The sequence below is a fragment of the Lissotriton vulgaris genome, chromosome 10, assembly GCF_964263255.1.
Source record: "Lissotriton vulgaris chromosome 10, aLisVul1.2, whole genome shotgun sequence".
Taxonomy (NCBI): Eukaryota; Metazoa; Chordata; class Amphibia; order Caudata; family Salamandridae; genus Lissotriton; species Lissotriton vulgaris.
Window position 1 is genome coordinate 928,263,440 of NC_141698.1, and position 18,159 is coordinate 928,281,598.

At 45.0% G+C, this 18,159-nt stretch overlaps 1 protein-coding gene across 8 annotated transcripts in view; it reads right to left on the minus strand.

Annotated features, from left to right (window-relative positions):
- Positions 1-18,159, minus strand: part of UMAD1 (UBAP1-MVB12-associated (UMA) domain containing 1) — a 73,563-nt gene that overhangs the window by 12,816 nt on the left and 42,588 nt on the right. For 4 of the 8 annotated variants that reach the window (XM_086941916.1, XM_086941915.1, XM_086941913.1 and 1 more), the window contains one exon: positions 4,035-4,202. The exons of the other annotated variants lie outside the window; for them this stretch is intronic. In XM_086941916.1, coding sequence (XP_086798042.1) covers positions 4,035-4,202 — 168 coding nt within the window. The remainder of the gene's footprint in view (positions 1-4,034; positions 4,203-18,159) is intronic. 8 annotated transcript variants of the gene reach the window in all.

Here is an 18,159-nt window from a genome sequence, read left to right on the forward strand (position 1 = left end):
GTGGAGCCCTGGAGCCCCCCTCCGACCGGCCACCCCCGAGCGCCGCTGCCCCACAGCTGTCCGCTTTCCCCGCGCCGGGCCGAGTGAGACTACGGGAGGGACGAAGCCCCTCTCGCCTGCAGCAGCATCTTCGCAAGGGCCCCGGAGGGCCGAAGAAGAGAGGTAACCCCCTGGGGAGGAGGGCAGTAGGCCGAGTTGGCCCGAGGTCGCCCCTCCCCCGGGGTTAACTGAGACTGGGCCCTGTTGGCCCCCTGCTAATGTGCCTCAAGAGTTTGGAGGATAAAACACTTTCCATTCTGCACCATATTTACAAGCCTGAAATGTTCATAGTGCACCATATTTACAAGCCTGAAATGAGAGGGAGATTCACTTGACTGTACTGAATTTTCTTACAGGGGTGGACTTCTATAGTATTCTGATGATCTGATCTGGGTCGCAAAAGGATCAGTATTTACAAGAAGAAGGGCTTGTGGTTGATGACTAAAGGCTGTGTTCTTTGAAGTTCTTTGTTATACTGAAAAGTACTTGCTGAAATGTTTTATTACTATGTGGTACTTTAATGCAATACTATAGTCGCTTCTTGTAGGATCGTCCAGGTTATTTAATGTTGCCCGGCTTAGGTGAGCTGATTAATATTTTAAGGATAAGTCTTTCTGCAACTGCCTAAGGAAATGTTTACCAGAAATGCTAATGAATTACCAATGCATTGCTCCAATTGAAAGCCTATATAAAAGGTCTTGATTTTTCAAATACAACTACTGGTGTGGTCTCCATTATTGCGCCACTGTGTGTTTCATTGTATGTGTGTGTTAAGTGGCTGCTTTACACGCAAGCCCCTGGCTGCCTTCCTGCTCGAGCCATGCTACCCCCTGGAGAGCTGGTAGTCCCAGTTCTTACAGTAGGGTACACTCAGAAGTAAAGTTAATTCAATGCAAAAACATGAAAAAGGTACAATATACTTTGACGTATAGTTCATGAATGAAAAACATCCATTTCTAGTTTAATCAGGGAAGTGACATATATCATAGTAAATAAAACAGTCACTTAAAATACATAAATTATTGAGAAAATGGACAGTACAGTCGACGTTTCGGTCTTCTTTGATGTAAATCCCTCAGACCACCTTCAGGACAAAGAAATACTGCATGTAACAATGACCCTTTTGAAAACAGGCCAATCTGTGGAAACTTGGGCAGAAGTGGTACAATTTTGAAAACACTCACTGGTGCTCCTCACTTCACTCTAATCGATTCGAGCACACACGCTGATTGTGAACGGGGGCACTGACGGTCAATAACGATACGGGCGAGAGCCATCCTGAACAAAGTGTGAAGTGGAGTCCCACGGATAAGACAAAGTGGACATTATAACAGAAGACCCCCATAGAACCCCTATGCGGGTTGGAATTATCACCGCATACCAACAATAAGAGAACAGATCTGGAATTAGCCTTGAAAAAGTTGTTGGGTTACACTCCCATTCACGACGAAACACATGTCGGCTGTGTGGAGAACTTCCAGCTTTCAAGAATAAATAGAATACGTGTATTAACCAAGAACTACGTACTGTGATTGTGTCAAAGGGGTGGCAACGCCTACACATAATTATATTGTGATATACGTGTGCTAAGGAGTTGTTTCTATGATTAAAATAACATTACAAGGGGGTGTCTATGGAGATAAGGGTCCTACACCCTATGTATCAGTCAACAAGTTTCAGCCCTAGTGTGGGATGGTCTTAGGGTCCAGGACTTTTGTCAGGACTAAGTTGTTTGGCCCCAGAACAATGTTAGCTGTGTCAAAAAACACCTACGTTTGGTCAGGACAACACAAAACATGCAACACATATACGGCATGTAAAGGGACAATAGAACCCTTGTTTGGATTGGGTTCCACTCTTGGGCCCCTCTACTGTAAAGCCGCTAGGCTATGTAGGAGGAGTGTGGGACATTGAGACCGGAGAAAGATGCACCCCTGGAGACTCTTCCTTGTATTCTAGATTCTGTACGATCTCCCCAGAGGTGGTTGCACTATGTCCCTGACTCCATGTCAGGCCCTGTAAAGGGTAGGCTTGCAGAGGATCCTGAAGTAGGGGAGCCCCATGGCATCTGTAGACTGGTCCTGTTGTGGGGGACCCCGAGGAGGGCACTACAGACTCTTGATGGAAACACTATCACCCTGCAAATGGCATAAGGCCTGGGTGGGTGGAAATTGCAGGCAAGAAGAGTGGTCTGCAATGCAGGACATGCGGGTAAGGGGGCTGCTGCCAGAAAGAACCCAGTTCAGGAGACCGCCACAGGTGTATAGGAGATCTGGGGCAGGTCCCTACAGCTGAGCTGTTGGTAAAGAGAAGAAAATAATAATATAAACAACAGGAGGGGCCCGTAGAACAAAGTTAGTCATGAGTACTAATATATAGAGCAATGTCCAACGAAGTGTCATTTAAAGAAAGTGAATAAAAATTATAGTGAACTACTCAATATATCATGATATGCAATGAGTAAACAATTCTTTATATATTGAAAACATATGAGACACAGTGACTTTAAATTAGCCAACATAAAATCTAGTACTGTCAGAAGTTCCTGGTGATCAGACATAGCTGTCCTAAATGATGAAGCAATAAGTGGTGAAAGACTATATACAAGATAATTGAAGAGAATGGCTGCATTTATAAAGTCCATTAAATTCAATCCACTGAACTGTGAATTAAATTATATGTCTTTGTGGCTATGCATGTTGACATTTCAACCCTCAAGCAGTTTTCGGAGTCATTATCAGGACAACAGTAGACTGACCACAAGCAGGAGTCTATGTTACTTAGTTGCAATGAGTACTGAATACAAAGAAGATGCAGGGTAACCTCTGTGCACTAGATACACATAGCTGTATGTTTTAGAAAACAGTGTGTACTAGGCATAAAGAAGTTAGTGCGTTTCACTTGGCAATATAGTGGTTAATCCAGCTGGTAATGTGCTTTGTCATTGAAAGTGCCAGCTGAAGATGGAAGGAAAATAGCAAACAATACAACTTGTATTGAATGTGTGCATTTTTGAACACGCGTTATCAGAGTCTACTTGAAACACACATATACACACACTTATCACTCTTTATTGAAAGCTGATCAGAAGGCGTAGAATTGTAGCATCAGTTGGCAGTCTATGTTCAATGAAAGTGTGAAATTTGGACATAAAACCAATAGGTACAGTACACTTGGCCTGTTTTCTTGATGTACTAGGTGAAATTGTTTGTAACATTTACCACCGTTCCTCAATACTCCTGAATGTGGAACTTCTCTGAGGTATAACTATTACTTATCTCTTGTATTTGATCTGACTTGTCGACTTTCAACTACATCACTGTGCCCCGCGACCTTTACACCTTTATTTTGTGGTAGAAAAACATTGTTACTAGAATAGAATAGACATACATTGAATTTCTTAGCACAAAATCAGAATTCCAAAAAGTTTAAAATCTGGAGACACAATATGAATGATTTGGGATGTATAAATTAAGAAAAAATGTAGAGACTATGAAACAACAGTAATGCTAAACTTGAAATATATGTTTTCTTTTTATTGATACTCCCAAAACAATCTTTATCAACAGTTTGACAACTGAAACTAAGGCATGTCACCATATCTCATATAGTTAATACCTAAACTGCCTCCAAAGTTAAAGCTGCCATGGCGCCAGCCACTCCATAGACTATGCAGATTCAATCTTAATTTTACAGAAATGTGAAGTGTAAAGACAGAGCATTTATATCACAGTCTTGAGGTTAGTAGAGTTCCAAGAAGGTGATACATTTCTACTTTCCGCAGAAAATAAGCTGGTTGTATCCAGTGAATACATAGAGATATTAAAAAAAGCAAAGCAACACGGGGTTATAAAAGGACAGTTTTTAGATATTAGGTCTCACAGCACCCCAATTGGAAGCACCCAACAGGCTGCAAATCACAACGACTCAATTATATTTCACTGGTTGGTGAAAAAGGTTTAACAGAGTTACTTGACCCAGCTGTCGATTCTTACCTACTACCGGACTGTAGTGGAAAACACAATGATTTTCCTCTCTGCGACCACCCTGGATGAGTTGCATCACAGAACCCAGAGACCATCTTACCCTCTCATAGATGAGAAAGAATAAATTTGAGATGCCGAGCTTCTCAGCATAGTAAGGTTCTCTCTGACTGATGGTTCCTGGGCAAAGGGAGAGAGCACACCAGAATCTTATGTATTGTATTGCAACAATTATATAGCACTCAATACCCCTATGTGGGGTTCTGAAGCACTTGTCTGCATAGGTAGCACGCTACACTGTGTAGGATGTATGGTTGGAAGGATGTTATCTTTGTTTTGATCCTATTTGAGAAATGTTTCCATGTTGACGTGAGAACCATTGAGGTGTCATTTTATGGGACGTAGCGCTTAGCAGTGTGATGGATGAAGTGTGAGAGACAGTAGCGCCATTTATGGGTTTTAGTAGGCTGGCAGCTTTGAGAAGCTCTGCAGGTCTCTTTTTGGTATTTCTAATGTTGATAGTACACTAGACTGGTCCTGAGCTGGGATAGGTTAGTGATGGAGAGATCTGCTGGAATAGATTTTGTAATTATCATCTCAAATCGGATTATCATTTTGAGGTGCCAAAAAGTGGCTGTAGTCTGTACTTTGTTTAGACCTGCACTGGTGGGCTAAATTAGAGTCCTCTGTCGGCCAGTGGTATGTAGCAGACCTCTTCAGTTATTCAAAGCCTGTTCAGATGGCAATGTGTGGTGTACTGCTGTGAACTGGTACACTACTGGGTGATGGATATGACCCTTAGCAGTTTTGTCTTATTTGAGTGTAAGAGTGTTAAGCAGGAACATTTCAATATTAAGCAGCCTTTATGAGCTGCAATCGACTGTGATTGCTGAGTGCTATGATATTAACTTTAGTGTGGGTTATGAATTGTATTCTGATTGCAGTATACTTACTACCACTGATGTGGCATTGGTGTGCTTTATGCTGGGCAGCACGCTGCTCCATTCTCCAGGGTTAGTGTCTTTGTCGTTATTTTTGGTTATTGGAATTAGTCTTGTGCTCTACCACAGCCAGTCCATTCCTCTACTCCAACTTTTTTTAAGTGGTAGATTACATCAGTAGGAAATAAGGTGTGATATTTAGTGAGAGAGAGGTGGTAGGAGAATGCTATGCACTGGTTAGTGGTATAAATAGACAAACTACAGGAGATTAGGTATTGTTAGGGTGCAGGTATAGGACTTTTAAATGAGAGTTAATGATCTTTTAAATAAAGTGTGGGCGAAATAATGAGATGTAATAATACAGATTAAGGCAAACATGCATGTGACCGTGTAGTCTGTGCTCAGAAAGAGGAGGCATGCACAGGATGGAAATAAAGGCAAGGGCCATTAGAAGAAAAAAGGAGTCGACAATCAGAAGTTTTAAGTGTAAGTTGGTTTTTCATGCAGGGTTTTTAGGAATATTGTGGAGGCTACCTGAGATAGCATGCAAAAACTGTAAAAGGAAACAACATTATTTCCATGTTTTAAAATACCACTGTATGCCACGAGAAACCCAGTGTTCACCCACACCACTATCACCGTGAGTAAATACAGTCTTCCTTTTCCTATAAATCCGTTGGAAGGAAACCAAAAAAACGGAATATTGTACTTTAAATGTTTGTGCTTGATATGCTCATCTGGTGAGCAGGGCAGGATGAAGGCTAAGCCATAGGTAATTAGAAAACGAATGTAACTACTGGAAAACTGAAATAATGTTGATGCAAAAACCAACAAGAGGAGATGGAGAAAAAAACCATAGTAGTTGTTTTTGTTAAAAGCTTACATAAAGTGGAGGATTCAAAACCTCAAAATAATGTCAATAATGCTGATTTTAGAGAAACTGTCTTCTTAGGTATCAAACGTTCTGCTGTGCTTCGGTATAGATTTCTATTCCCAAATGCATACGTCACATTAGTACCCCATTTATTAATAATACCCCCAAAGCCAACAGCTTGTGACTAGCTTGACTCCTTGGAAAGCGGTCGCTCCAGCCTTCCTCCCGACCTCATAGCGCTGCTGTGGTATCGTAGCGCTGCTTCTCCTCATTGCTTTATATTTTATCTAAATTGCTTTTGCATTCGAGCTGTAACGTAGCGCTCCACATTGCCTTAAATTTTATCTAAATTGCTTTAGCATTCGAGCTGTAACGTAGCGCTCCGCATTGCCTTATATTTTATCTAAATTGCTTCTACATCCGATCTGTAACGTAGCGCTCCGCACTGCTTACTTTGCATATTCCATTAATATTGTGGCTGTGTGCGTAGCGCTGCTCCTCTCCTCTGCCATAGCTTTAAGGACATAGAATTAGAACCCGATCGGTGGCGTAGTGCTCCGCATCGCTTTGTCAGGTGATTTCAAGTATTGTTATTTTTATCTTGTGTTACACCGCTAGTCCGCTCTTCCCGCACTGCCCCCTGAGGTCAATTGCTGCCTGATTGCGCCCATAGCGTAGTGCTGTCCTTCTTGTTGTTGTTTGGACACCATTTTGTTGTGCCTGCAGCCCGTCCCTCCCCCTACGCCCACGCCTCCCAGCTCCCCCTCCCACCCACGAGTCACTAGGAACGGCCAAGCTGGGGATTCTCTGTGACTAGCTTGACTCCTTGGAAAGCGATCGCTCCAGCCTTCCTCCCGACCTCATAGCGCTGCTGTGGTATCGTAGCGCTGCTTCTCCTCATTGCTTTATATTTTATCTAAATTGCTTTTGCATTCGAGCTGTAACGTAGCGCTCCACGTTGCCTTATATTTTATCTAAATTGCTTTAGCATTCGAGCTGTAACGTAGCGCTCCGCATTGCCTTATATTTTATCTAAATTGCTTCTACATCCGATCTGTAATGTAGCGCTCCGCACTGCTTACTTTGCATATTCCATTAATATTGTGGCTGTGTGCGTAGCGCTGCTCCTCTCCTCTGCCATAGCTTTAAGGACATAGAATTAGAACCCGATCGTTGGCGTAGTGCTCCGCATCGCTTTGTCTGGTGATTTCAAGTATTGTTATTTTTATCTTGTGTTACACCGCTAGTCCGCTCTTCCCGCACTGCCCCCTGAGGTCAATTGCTGCCTGATTGCGCCCATAGCGTAGTGCTGTCCTTCTTGTTGTTGTTTGAACACCATTTTGTTGTGCCTGCAGCCCGTCCCTCCCCCTACGCCCACGCCTCCCAGCTCCCCCTCCCACCCACGAGTCACTAGGAACGGCCAAGCTGGGGATTCTCTGTGACTAGCTTGACTCCTTGGAAAGCGGTCGCTCCAGCCTTCCTCCCGACCTCATAGCGCTGCTGTGGTATCGTAGCGCTGCTTCTCCTCATTGCTTTATATTTTATCTAAATTGCTTTTGCATTCGAGCTGTAACGTAGCGCTCCACATTGCCTTATATTTTATCTAATTTGCTTTAGCATTCGAGCTGTAACGTAGCGCTCCGCATTGCCTTATATTTTATCTAAATTGCTTCTACATCCGATCTGTAACGTAGCGCTCCGCACTGCTTACTTTGCATATTCCATTAATATTGTGGCTGTGTGCGTAGCGCTGCTCCTCTACTCTGCCATAGCTTTAAGGACATAGAATTAGAACCCGATCGGTGGCGTAGTGCTCCGCATCGCTTTGTCTGGTGATTTCAAGTATTGTTATTTTTATCTTGTGTTACACCGCTAGTCCGCTCTTCCCGCACTGCCCCCTGAGGTCAATTGCTGCCTGATGGCGCCCATAGCGTAGTGCTGTCCTTCTTGTTGTTGTTTGGACACCATTTTGTTGTGCCTGCAGCCCGTCCCTCCCCCTACGCCCACGCCTCCCAGCTCCCCCTCCCACGCTCCGCCCCCTCCACTCTCCATTTATGTCAGATGTTCCAACGCGCAGCGTCCACACGCTGCGGCCGCGCCGAAGGTACGCCAAAGGTAAGCCCGTCTACGCCCGTCCGTGCCTGGACCGCGCCCAGCGCCAGACCCCCTGGCCCCCGTCCCACCCATCCCCCCCGCATTACTTATGATTCCTCCACCCTCCTAGCACTCAACCCCGGCCGACTCTCCAACTGCGCCCAAGCCGCTCCTGGACACACCCATGGACCCTTCACATGCTACTCCTGCAAGTTCGACGGCACCAAGAAAAACTCCTCATCCACTAACACAAAACAGATATCTGACTCCAACCACCTAAAATGCATCCTGCTCAACACCCGCTCAGTCCACAGACACGCCATCGACCTCTGGAACTTACTAGACACCATTTCCCCGGACGTCGCCTTCCTAACAGAAACATGGATGAACGCCTCCTCAGCCCCAGACATCACCATTGCCATCCCGGAAGGATTCAAGATCATTCGTAAGGACCGCGCCGACCAAACAGGAGGAGGCATCGCTATCGTCCACAAGAATTCCATCCGCATCTCAACCAGCTCAGACGTCAACCTTGCCAACGCCGAACACCTTCACTTCCAGATCCACACCGACCCCAAGACCACACTCAGAGGCACCCTCAGCCCCACCCTCTTCAACGTATACATGAGCCCCCTCGCGGCCACCGCACACCAACACAACCTCAACATCATCTCCTACGCTCCTACGCTGACGACACTCAACTGATCCTCTCTCTCACCAAAGACTCTAACACCGCCAAAACCAACCTACATGAAGGAATGAAAGAAGTGGCCGAGTGGATGAAGCACAGCCGTCTGAAACTAAACTCAGACAAAACAGAAGTACTTATCTTAGGTACCTCCCCCTCCTCCTGGGATGACTCTTGGTGGCCAGAGGCCCTTGGAAAAGCACCCATCCCGACGGACCACGCACGGAACCTGGGCGTCATCCTCGACTCCTCACTCTACTAGACACCATCTCCCCGGACGTTGCCTTCCTAACAGAAATATGGATGAACGCCTCCTCAGCCCCAGACATCACCATTGCCATCCCGGAAGGATACAAGATCATCCGAAAAGACCGCACCTACCAAGCAGGAGGAGGTATCGCCATCGTTCATAAGAATTCCATCCGCATCTCAACCAGCTCAGACGTCAACCTCGCTAGCGCCGAACACCTCCACTTCCAGATCCACACCGACCCCAAGACCACACTCAAAGGCACCCTCCTCTACTGGCCTCCAGGACCCCGTGCACAATTCAGTGACGACATCACTGACTTTATCACCCCACACGCCCTCCCCTCCGAGGACTACATTCTATTGGGAGACCTCAATTTTCACCTAGAAAAAAGCAATGACAACAACACCACCACCCTTCTGGACAATCTCGCCAACCTCGGACTCAAACAACTTGTTAATACCCCCACTCACCACGCAGGTCACACACTCGACCCTATCTTCACCTCCAGCAAACATATCTACTTCAGTCACACCACAGCTCTCCATTGGACGGACCGCAGCTGCGTTCACTTTATCTACAAAAAGACCACAACCCACAACCATCCTCAACCTACTCTGCGAAGAAACTGGAACAAAATCACCATTGACCAAATCTCCTCATCGCTTCTTCAAAACCCCCCTGCCCACTCTTCGAACCCCAACCAAGCAGCCATTAACCTCACTCAATGGCTAACCAACAGTGCCGACAACCTAGCACCTTTGAAAAAACGTCAAATCAAACTAGGCAGCAAAAACGCCCCCTGGTTCAACGATGATCTTAAGAAATCCAAGAAACTCTGTCGCTCCCTTGAGAAGGCCTGGAAAAAAGACCCAAACACCAGCACCAAGGACGCCTTCAAAAACGCCACTCGCATACACCACCAACTGATCCGGACTGCCAAGAAAGCCGCATTCAAAGATCAACTAGACAACAACGCCCACAACAGCAAGGAATTATTCAACATCGTCAAAAAGTTTACTAACCCCACTGCCAACTCCAACGACATCACTCCCTCTCAAACCCTCTGCGACTCCCTAGCTTCATTCTTCCACGACAAAATCGCAGACATCCACAACAGCTTCACCAACCAACACGGAGACCAACCCACCCAAACTTCTGCCGCACCTTCACCCCCCTTGTACATCCTTAATGACTGGAATCCAATCTCCACTGAAGACACCATCCGCCTGATGAACTCCACCCACTCAGGATCCCCCACAGACCCTTGCCCTCACCACATCTTCAACAAAGCAGACTCCATCATAGCACCACACCTCCGTGACATCATCAACTGCTCCCTCAACTCCGCCACCTTCCCGGAAAGTTGGAAACATGCCGAACTAAGCGCCATTCTGAAAAACCCACAGCTGACCCCACCGAACTCAAAAACTACCGCCCCATCTCGCTCCTTCCATTCCCGGCCAAAGTCATCGAAAAAGCTGTTAACAACCAGCTCGCCGCCTTCCTCGAAACCAACAAATCCCTCGACTCCTCACAGTCCGGCTTCCGAGCCAAACACAGCACTGAGACCGCACTCATCGCAGCAACAGACGACATTCGAACTCTACTGGACAATGGAGACACAGTCGCCCTCATCCTCCTCGACCTCTCCGCAGCCTTCGACACAGTCTGTCACAGCACCCTTTTACAACGCCTCAGAAACATCGGAATCCAAGGAAAAGCACTGGAATGGATCACCTCGTTCCTTGCCGGAAGAACTCAGAGAGTCCGCCTGCCACCATTCAAGTCAGAGGCCACTGAAGTCATTTGCGGCGTGCCACAAGGATCCTCACTCAGTCCCACCCTCTTCAACGTATACATGAGCCCCCTCGCAGCCATCGCACGCCAACACAACCTCAACATCATCTCCTACGCTGATGACACTCAACTGATCCTCTCACTCACCAAAGACCCTAACACCGCCAAAACAAACCTACATGAAGGAATGAAAGAAGTAGCCGAGTGGATGAAGCACAGCCGTCTGAAACTGAACTCAGACAAAACAGAAGTCCTCATCTAAGGTACCTCCCCCTCCGCCTGGGACGACTCTTGGTGGCCAGAGGCCCTTGGAAAAGCACCCATCCCGACGGACCACGCACGGAACCTGGGCGTCATCCTCGACTCCTCACTCTCTATGAACAGACAAGTCAACGCCGTTTCATCATCTTGCTTCAACGTTCTCCGCATGCTCAAAAAAACATTTTGCTGGATCCCCACCGAAACCAGAAAAACGGTCACCCATGCACTGGTTACAAGCCGCCTAGACTACGGAAACACCCTTTACGCCGGTATCACCGCAAAACTCCAGAAAAAACTCCAACGCATCCAGAACGCATCAGCCAGACTCATACTAGACATTCCGCGCAAAGACCACATCTCTAGTCACCTGAAGAACCTCCACTGGCTTCCCGTCAATAAGAGGATCACTTTTCGCCTCCTAACCCACGCACACAAAGCACTTTACAAACTTGGACCCGAATGCCTCAACACACGACTTTCCTTCTACACCCCCTCCCGCCAGCTTCGATCCTCCAACCAAGCCCTTGCTACCGTACCTCGCATCAACAAAACCACCATGGGAGGTAGATCCTTCTCCTACCTCGCAGCTAAAACCTGGAACTCACTCCCCACTCACCTTCGCCTCACTCAGAACCACCTAGCATTCAGAAAGCAACTTAAAACTTGGATATTCGACAAGTAATTCCCCACCCTCTTCAAGCGCCTTGAGACCCTACGGGTATGTAGTGCGCTATATAAATTGTTGACTTGACTTGACTTGACTAACAGCTATATGTTTTCAGAAGTCAAAACTGTCGGTGATAGAGGCAGCCTAGATTTAGTGACTGATCAAATTAAATGTTACACTATTTGTGGGGTCTGACAAAGCGCCGAATGAAGCCAAGAGCTCAGTGCTAAAATTTAGTTCACCTCATATAAAATGTCCTAGCATCACGAAGCCGCGCGCAAGGCACCAGCTCCTGTGTCCATGGCTGACTCATGAAGGACAGCCCTGTCAACAGTTTGTGGTAGGCACCGGAAGAATACAGGCTCCCTGGGCAAAATTCACAGCGGAGTCAAAGGAGAGCTTTCTTACAGTGGTTCTAGGAAAAGTATTAAGAAAGGTCAAGGCACCAATGTTTGAGTAGCAGACAACCCAGACTTCTTTTTAATGTGTTGATGTAAATGCCCTCAGGTTCGACTCCATTCTTATGCAGGCCTGACTCCATCTTGGCTAATGGAGGTTGCCATCTTCTAACTCCTAAACAATGGAAATCACTAACTATCCTGACTTATGCAGAGTCATTGTCATGTTTGCCATTATACCCAGATGAGGTATGACAGTATATTTATCAAGAACTGTGAAAGCGTCAAGTCATTCGATTAATGACAGATACCAAACTTAACGCGCCATACACCTGGGTCAAATGTCTACTCTTCACCATGTCAGGTTAAATAAGAACACATACAGACATACAACCAAAATAATGTAGCCTGAATATACGTCCTTTTACCTTACTTTTTCATACGGAAACATCTGGGACGCAGACCTTGATACACATAATCTATGTCAGACATTCCTAAACTTATGTCAAAATTTCTAATTTCTGATACGATTTAGTATGTAAGGACTACCACCGTACCACTTGTCAGGAGAGATCCTTCGCCCAGATTATTGCCCACACACTTTGCAGATGGTATATTACACCTGAAGCTGATAAAACCGAGTATCAGAGGAAGACTAATAGACTGCTATTGCAGCTTGTTTACCCTTTGCAGGGAACACTGTCTTCACGTCTCCATTGATAAAGACAGCTTAAGCTTTCAACAAGGTATGTAGTGTGTCTCTTCTCCCTAAGAATCTCTAGAGTGCAGGTTGCTCTGCCTTCCATGCTCTCTTAGTGAGGTGATTTGAAATAGGCATTAGGTGATACGTTCTAAATGACATTTTAAAACATGCTAGAAATGTTAATTTTATTCTCATTATGTATAATGTGCCTTCTTGCTGCTTTTATCAAATTCTGTGTAGTAGTTTTAGATGTACTGAGAAACAGATTGTTCCTGTAGTAATAAATACTTTTACGCAAAAGTGTTCATTCGTCTTAGTACAGTATGTGTTTGGTAGTGTGAATGACAAAATAAGGTTTGTTATTGTTACCACGGTGGTCCGGATCCCTTTAGGGGATTGTTAGTAACCCAAAAGCAACATCTATTTTTCAATAATTTATTAAATAGTGTTTCGCGGGGCTACAATAACCTGCTGTTCACATTCATCGTTGGTGCATTAAACCAAGTTCACTTGTGGGCGGGAAAGAATACCTTGTAGAGTTACACCAAAGTCGTAACTTACCCAACAAAATCACTAAAGCAGGCTGCGCTCGGACGTTGAGAAGCACAAACTCTCTTTTTCTCGTCCCCCGCTGTTAAAAAAAAGCCTCTCAGTCACCCTCTTTCTCTGGAAAGGCCCCCAGCATTTGGAATGCCCTCCTTAAAGATCTACGATGTACCCCTTCCTATACCAGTTTCAAAAAAGGCCTTAAAATACACCTGCTCAACAAATATTGGGGTACTTAATCCCTCTCCTACCATACCTGTTCTACCCACCCCTCCTCCCTTAAACACTTCCTCTTTCCCCCCTCGCTCCTCACGCTTTACCATCCTGACCCCCTCCACCCTACTTCCCATCCTAACTTTTCCCCTCCCTCACATACTTAATCTCTCCTGCGTTATTCCGGGTCTGAACCTACCCTTATGCACTGTTATACTGTTATTGTCTGTATTGCTCAATTGACTCTTTTAGTCCACCATGTATAAAGGCTTCATTTGATATCAACTGTTCTGTTTCTTTCCCTAAAAAATTGTATGCAAATGTAAAGCACTTTGATACCCCCGCGTGGAGCTAGTGCTATATAAAACTTCTTAAATAAATAAATATAACAGTGCATAGTTTGTTAGGCGGTGAGATCCTAGCAGAGGTCCGAGATCGGAAGTAACATTTCCTTTGAAGAGGGTGATTTTTTGTCTAAAACCACACATACACTTCAGAACGATTCACCCCTTGAGAACTGGGCACCTTTTTTTTTTTTTTGATAATAACATTTTTACAAAACAACAGCACGATATTTACTTACAACGTAGCATATAATACATTCACAGATTTCCTTTGGTAATGCCCCATATTAACTTAGCTGGCTACACTAAACTCAAGAGAACTGGGCACCTGAACAATAAATTTCTAAGAAACCAAAAGAGGTCCGACCTGCAGACGGCTGTTCACAGCACCACATTACCAGGAGCATCTAGCAGTCCCCAGCTCCTTATGTTGCTCTTTACTGAAGGCTCCGTGTATCACCAAGGTCCCTGATGATACAGGCAATAGCAAGTTCCGAAACCAAGACCAGGTTTTTTTTTTAACAATAGTTACGTTGCAGCACATACATAAACAAACATCACCGTAGACTGAGATAGCCACTATTTGTGCTGAAAGAAACTCTGACAGATACAGCAAGTTATAGACATGCTGTTTTGGCTGAAGTAGTAGTAGGACGGAGCAAAACGACATATTAGTTACTTTGGAAGTCACCAGGGATTAGTTAGAGGCCAGGAACTCAGCAAACCAGAAAATATTAACTAGAGAAGACTTGGAAGGGTAAAAGGGCAAAGCAAAGGTACAGGCAAAGCATACACAGAAAAGTGAGTTTTAGAAGCCCAAATGGAGAAAAGGCAGACAGAAAAGAAGGTCTGGGAGGCTGAAGTATAGGCCTACTAAAGTACACAACAGTACAGGGGAGCTGGAGTAAAGGTGGGCTGAAGCTGAGCTAGCATGACAGGAACAGATTGAGAAGGAGCAGGCAAAGGTCAAACAGCATGCATCAGTTTCAGATCTTCAGCTGCAGTAAAATAAAATCCTCTGCTGGAGGTCTTCAAAATGGTTTCTGCATTGGCAGCAGATGGCCAAAAATGTTTGCACGCTTTTCTTGGCCAGTACACATGCAGTCCTTCCTCCATTATTACCTATAGAATCTGCTGCTGAATGGCCCCTCTTGTGAGCAAGTTCTTTTAGCCAGTAGCTTAGTTCATGGTGTCACCAACAATATACAGAATGGAGCCACATGCTCCCAGGTTACAATGGGTAGCTGCCAAACTAGATAAGTTCCTTACTCTACGTCCTTCTGGACGCAGGAGACTATGCTTTGATGGAAAACGAAAAATAGAACTCTCCAAATGAGTAGCATGAACTTCAACTGCCTTTTTCTATGACCAATGGCAAAATATTTTTCCTTTCAGCACACTACCACTTCGTATCACTCTTATGGCCGTCCAATACTGGTGCAAGATGGGAATGAAGCCACTCATATTGGACTGTAAAACAAACAAAAAAAGCAAGTAGATATGCCAAGTACTATGTTACTATGTAGGTACTAGATGGTGAACTTAGCGTAAAATGAAAGTGGCCAACATTTTATGAAGCCTTGCTCGAGGAAGTCTGAGCCTTTTGAGTTCTTTCCCAATTCAACCCTGAAGCCATTTATAATCTCTAAAACAGAGCTAGGGTATATTTTAGGAGGCCAGCATTAGGTGACTGGGTGGACAGTATGTGAGCATGAGTTTTCAAAGAATAGACTTAGGCCTGCAAGGGCCTTCTGCATCAGGCAGAGTGTTTTAAATTAAATCCCCTGCTTCACTAGGAACTAGCATAGAGGCATCAGGCTAGTGTGTTAGGACTGGTTTTTCTTCGGTCCTTTCATGAAATGAGTCCCATAACTTTGTGCCCTTTCAAGTTGAGTCGTCTACAGACACCATTACAATAGTCAATCCAGGACACAAACACTGTAAGGACCGATTTGAGGTAAGGTACCCCTTGATGGAGTAGCCCCGAGGGGAGTAGGACATGGGAAACGCACATTCCTGATCACACTAACGACATGTGTGACAAATACAGATCAGAGTCATGGATGAACGTTAGCATGCAGACACAACTGGCGACAAACAGCAGCAACATCATCATGGAATCCCCAGATCAAAGCATCACGTTCATACTCTTGGATCCACTTCACCATAGCAATTGAAACTCAATCCAGTGAGGCACTCCAGTACAGTTCAACAATTCCTGTATTCTCAGATATTCTGATGTGGATCTGTATGTCAACACCAAGCATGTTAAAGGCAATATTGTGGTAGTTAGTGACAGTTGCACGGATGACCATCAATGCACTGAGGAGCCCAAGTGACAGCACTTGCATTAGTAGTATGCTTCATGAGAAGTTAGTAGACTCCGAGATGGAGGATCATAGTTTCAGATCTTGTGTCTGATTTGCTCAGCAACCCTAGCAAATGAAGGAGAATGTTGAGGTCCATTGTGTTGAACACCTTAGGAGGTTTAGGAGGATCAGTGCAAAGCAAGGCCCTGGGTCCTTTAGGGCCAGTCATTTCTTCCCGTATGCATTTATTTGAAAAGTTTTATATAGCGAGAACGTGACCCTTGCAGGGATCAGGGCGCTTAACAAGTAAATGAGGCAATGACATACAAGTCTTTAAGCATAGTAAAAGTACATACGGGATCGGAGAACAATAAGCTCAAGAGGCAGAATTCTGATTATCTATACCAAGAATGTGTTCATTAACAGGAGTTTGATTTTTTTCTTGAAGGAGGTAGTGGAGGGAGTCTGACTTATTTCAGGAGGGGGAGAGTTCCAGATTCTGGGGGCAATGCCAGAGAAAGCTCTGTTGTAGGTTTTCTTCCTGTTGAAAAGTTGTGGCTTTAGCAGAAAGGTGCTGGCACTTCTAGAGGATCTAGAGGCTCCAGACTGCCCCAGCATGTTGGCAAGATAACTTGGGGTGTTGAAATGCAGAGCTTTGTGCGTCATGCATGCAATTTGTAGTTGAATCCTTGCTTCAAGAGGGAGCCAGTTGAGGGATTCCAGGTCAGGGTAGATGTGATTGAACCTTTTTGGCCCAGTGATGAATCTTGCCCCAAGTTGTCTGAGGCCCTTAAAAGGGGAGGTTGCGGCTCTAGGCAGGCTTGAGAGAGTAGCGCTTCCATTTTCCAGTTGGGGGATCACGAGTGCTTGCACAGCCAACTTGAAGTCATTTTGAGGGAGGAAGGTATTAGTTTATGCAGTAGTGGTTCATTTGAAAAAAAAAAAATATATATACAGCGTGATCAAGGGCTTTCCGCCCGAAACGCGTCGCTGGTTCTGTTTTAATCAATAAATCACCATCTTGCTGACTTGCTGGTCCGGTCCTCATTCTTTGCTGGCGTGGAGGCGGTGTCTGCGAGCGCAGAGCGAGCTGAGGAGGAAGCTGTTATATATATATATATATATATATATATCAGTTGGTGTGCACCTGTTTCAACGCATTTTTTACAACGCACTACTTTTACAACGCATCCATTACAACGCGGATACTGTTACAACTCATGTTTTTAAAACGCATTTTTTTACAACGCAGGTACCCTTACAACGCATACCATTACAACGTAAGTATTGGTAAGTATATGGTTATATTTTAAATGTTATATGTTTGGGGTTAAGGGGTATTTTTAGGGGTTAGGGTCAGTTTTGGGTTTTAGGGTTAAGGGGTATTTTTAGGGTTCAGGGTCAGTTTTGGGTTTTAGGGTAAAGGGGTATTTTTAGGGTTCAGGGTCAGTTTTGGGTTTTAGGGTAAAGGGGTATTTTTAGGGTTCAGGGTCAGTTTTGGGTTTTAGGGTAAAGGGGTATTTTTAGGGTTCAGGGTCAGTTTTGGGTTTTGGGGTAAAGGGGTAAAGGGGTATTTTTAGGGTTCAGGGTCAGTTTTGGGTTTTAGGGTAAAGGGGTATTTTTAGGGTTCAGGGTCAGTTTTGGGTTTTAGGGTAAAGGGGTATTTTTAGGGTTCAGGGTCAGTTTTGGGTTTTAGGGTAAAGGGGTATTTTTAGGGTTCAGGGTCAGTTTTGGGTTTTGGGGTAAAGGGGTATTTTTAGGGTTCAGGGTCAGTTTTGGGTTTTGGGGTAAAGGGGTATTTTTAGGGTTCAGGGTCAGTTTTGGGTTTTAGGGTAAAGGGGTATTTTTAGGGTTCAGGGACAGTTTTGGGTTTTAGGGTAAAGGGGTATTTTTAGGGTTCAGGGTCAGTTTTGGGGTTTGGGGTAAAGGGGTATTTTTAGGGTTCAGGGTCAGTTTTGGGTTTTGGGGTAAAGGGGTATTTTTAGGGTTCAGGGTCAGTTTTGGGTTTTAGGGTAAAGGGGTATTTTTAGGGTTCAGGGTCAGTTTTGG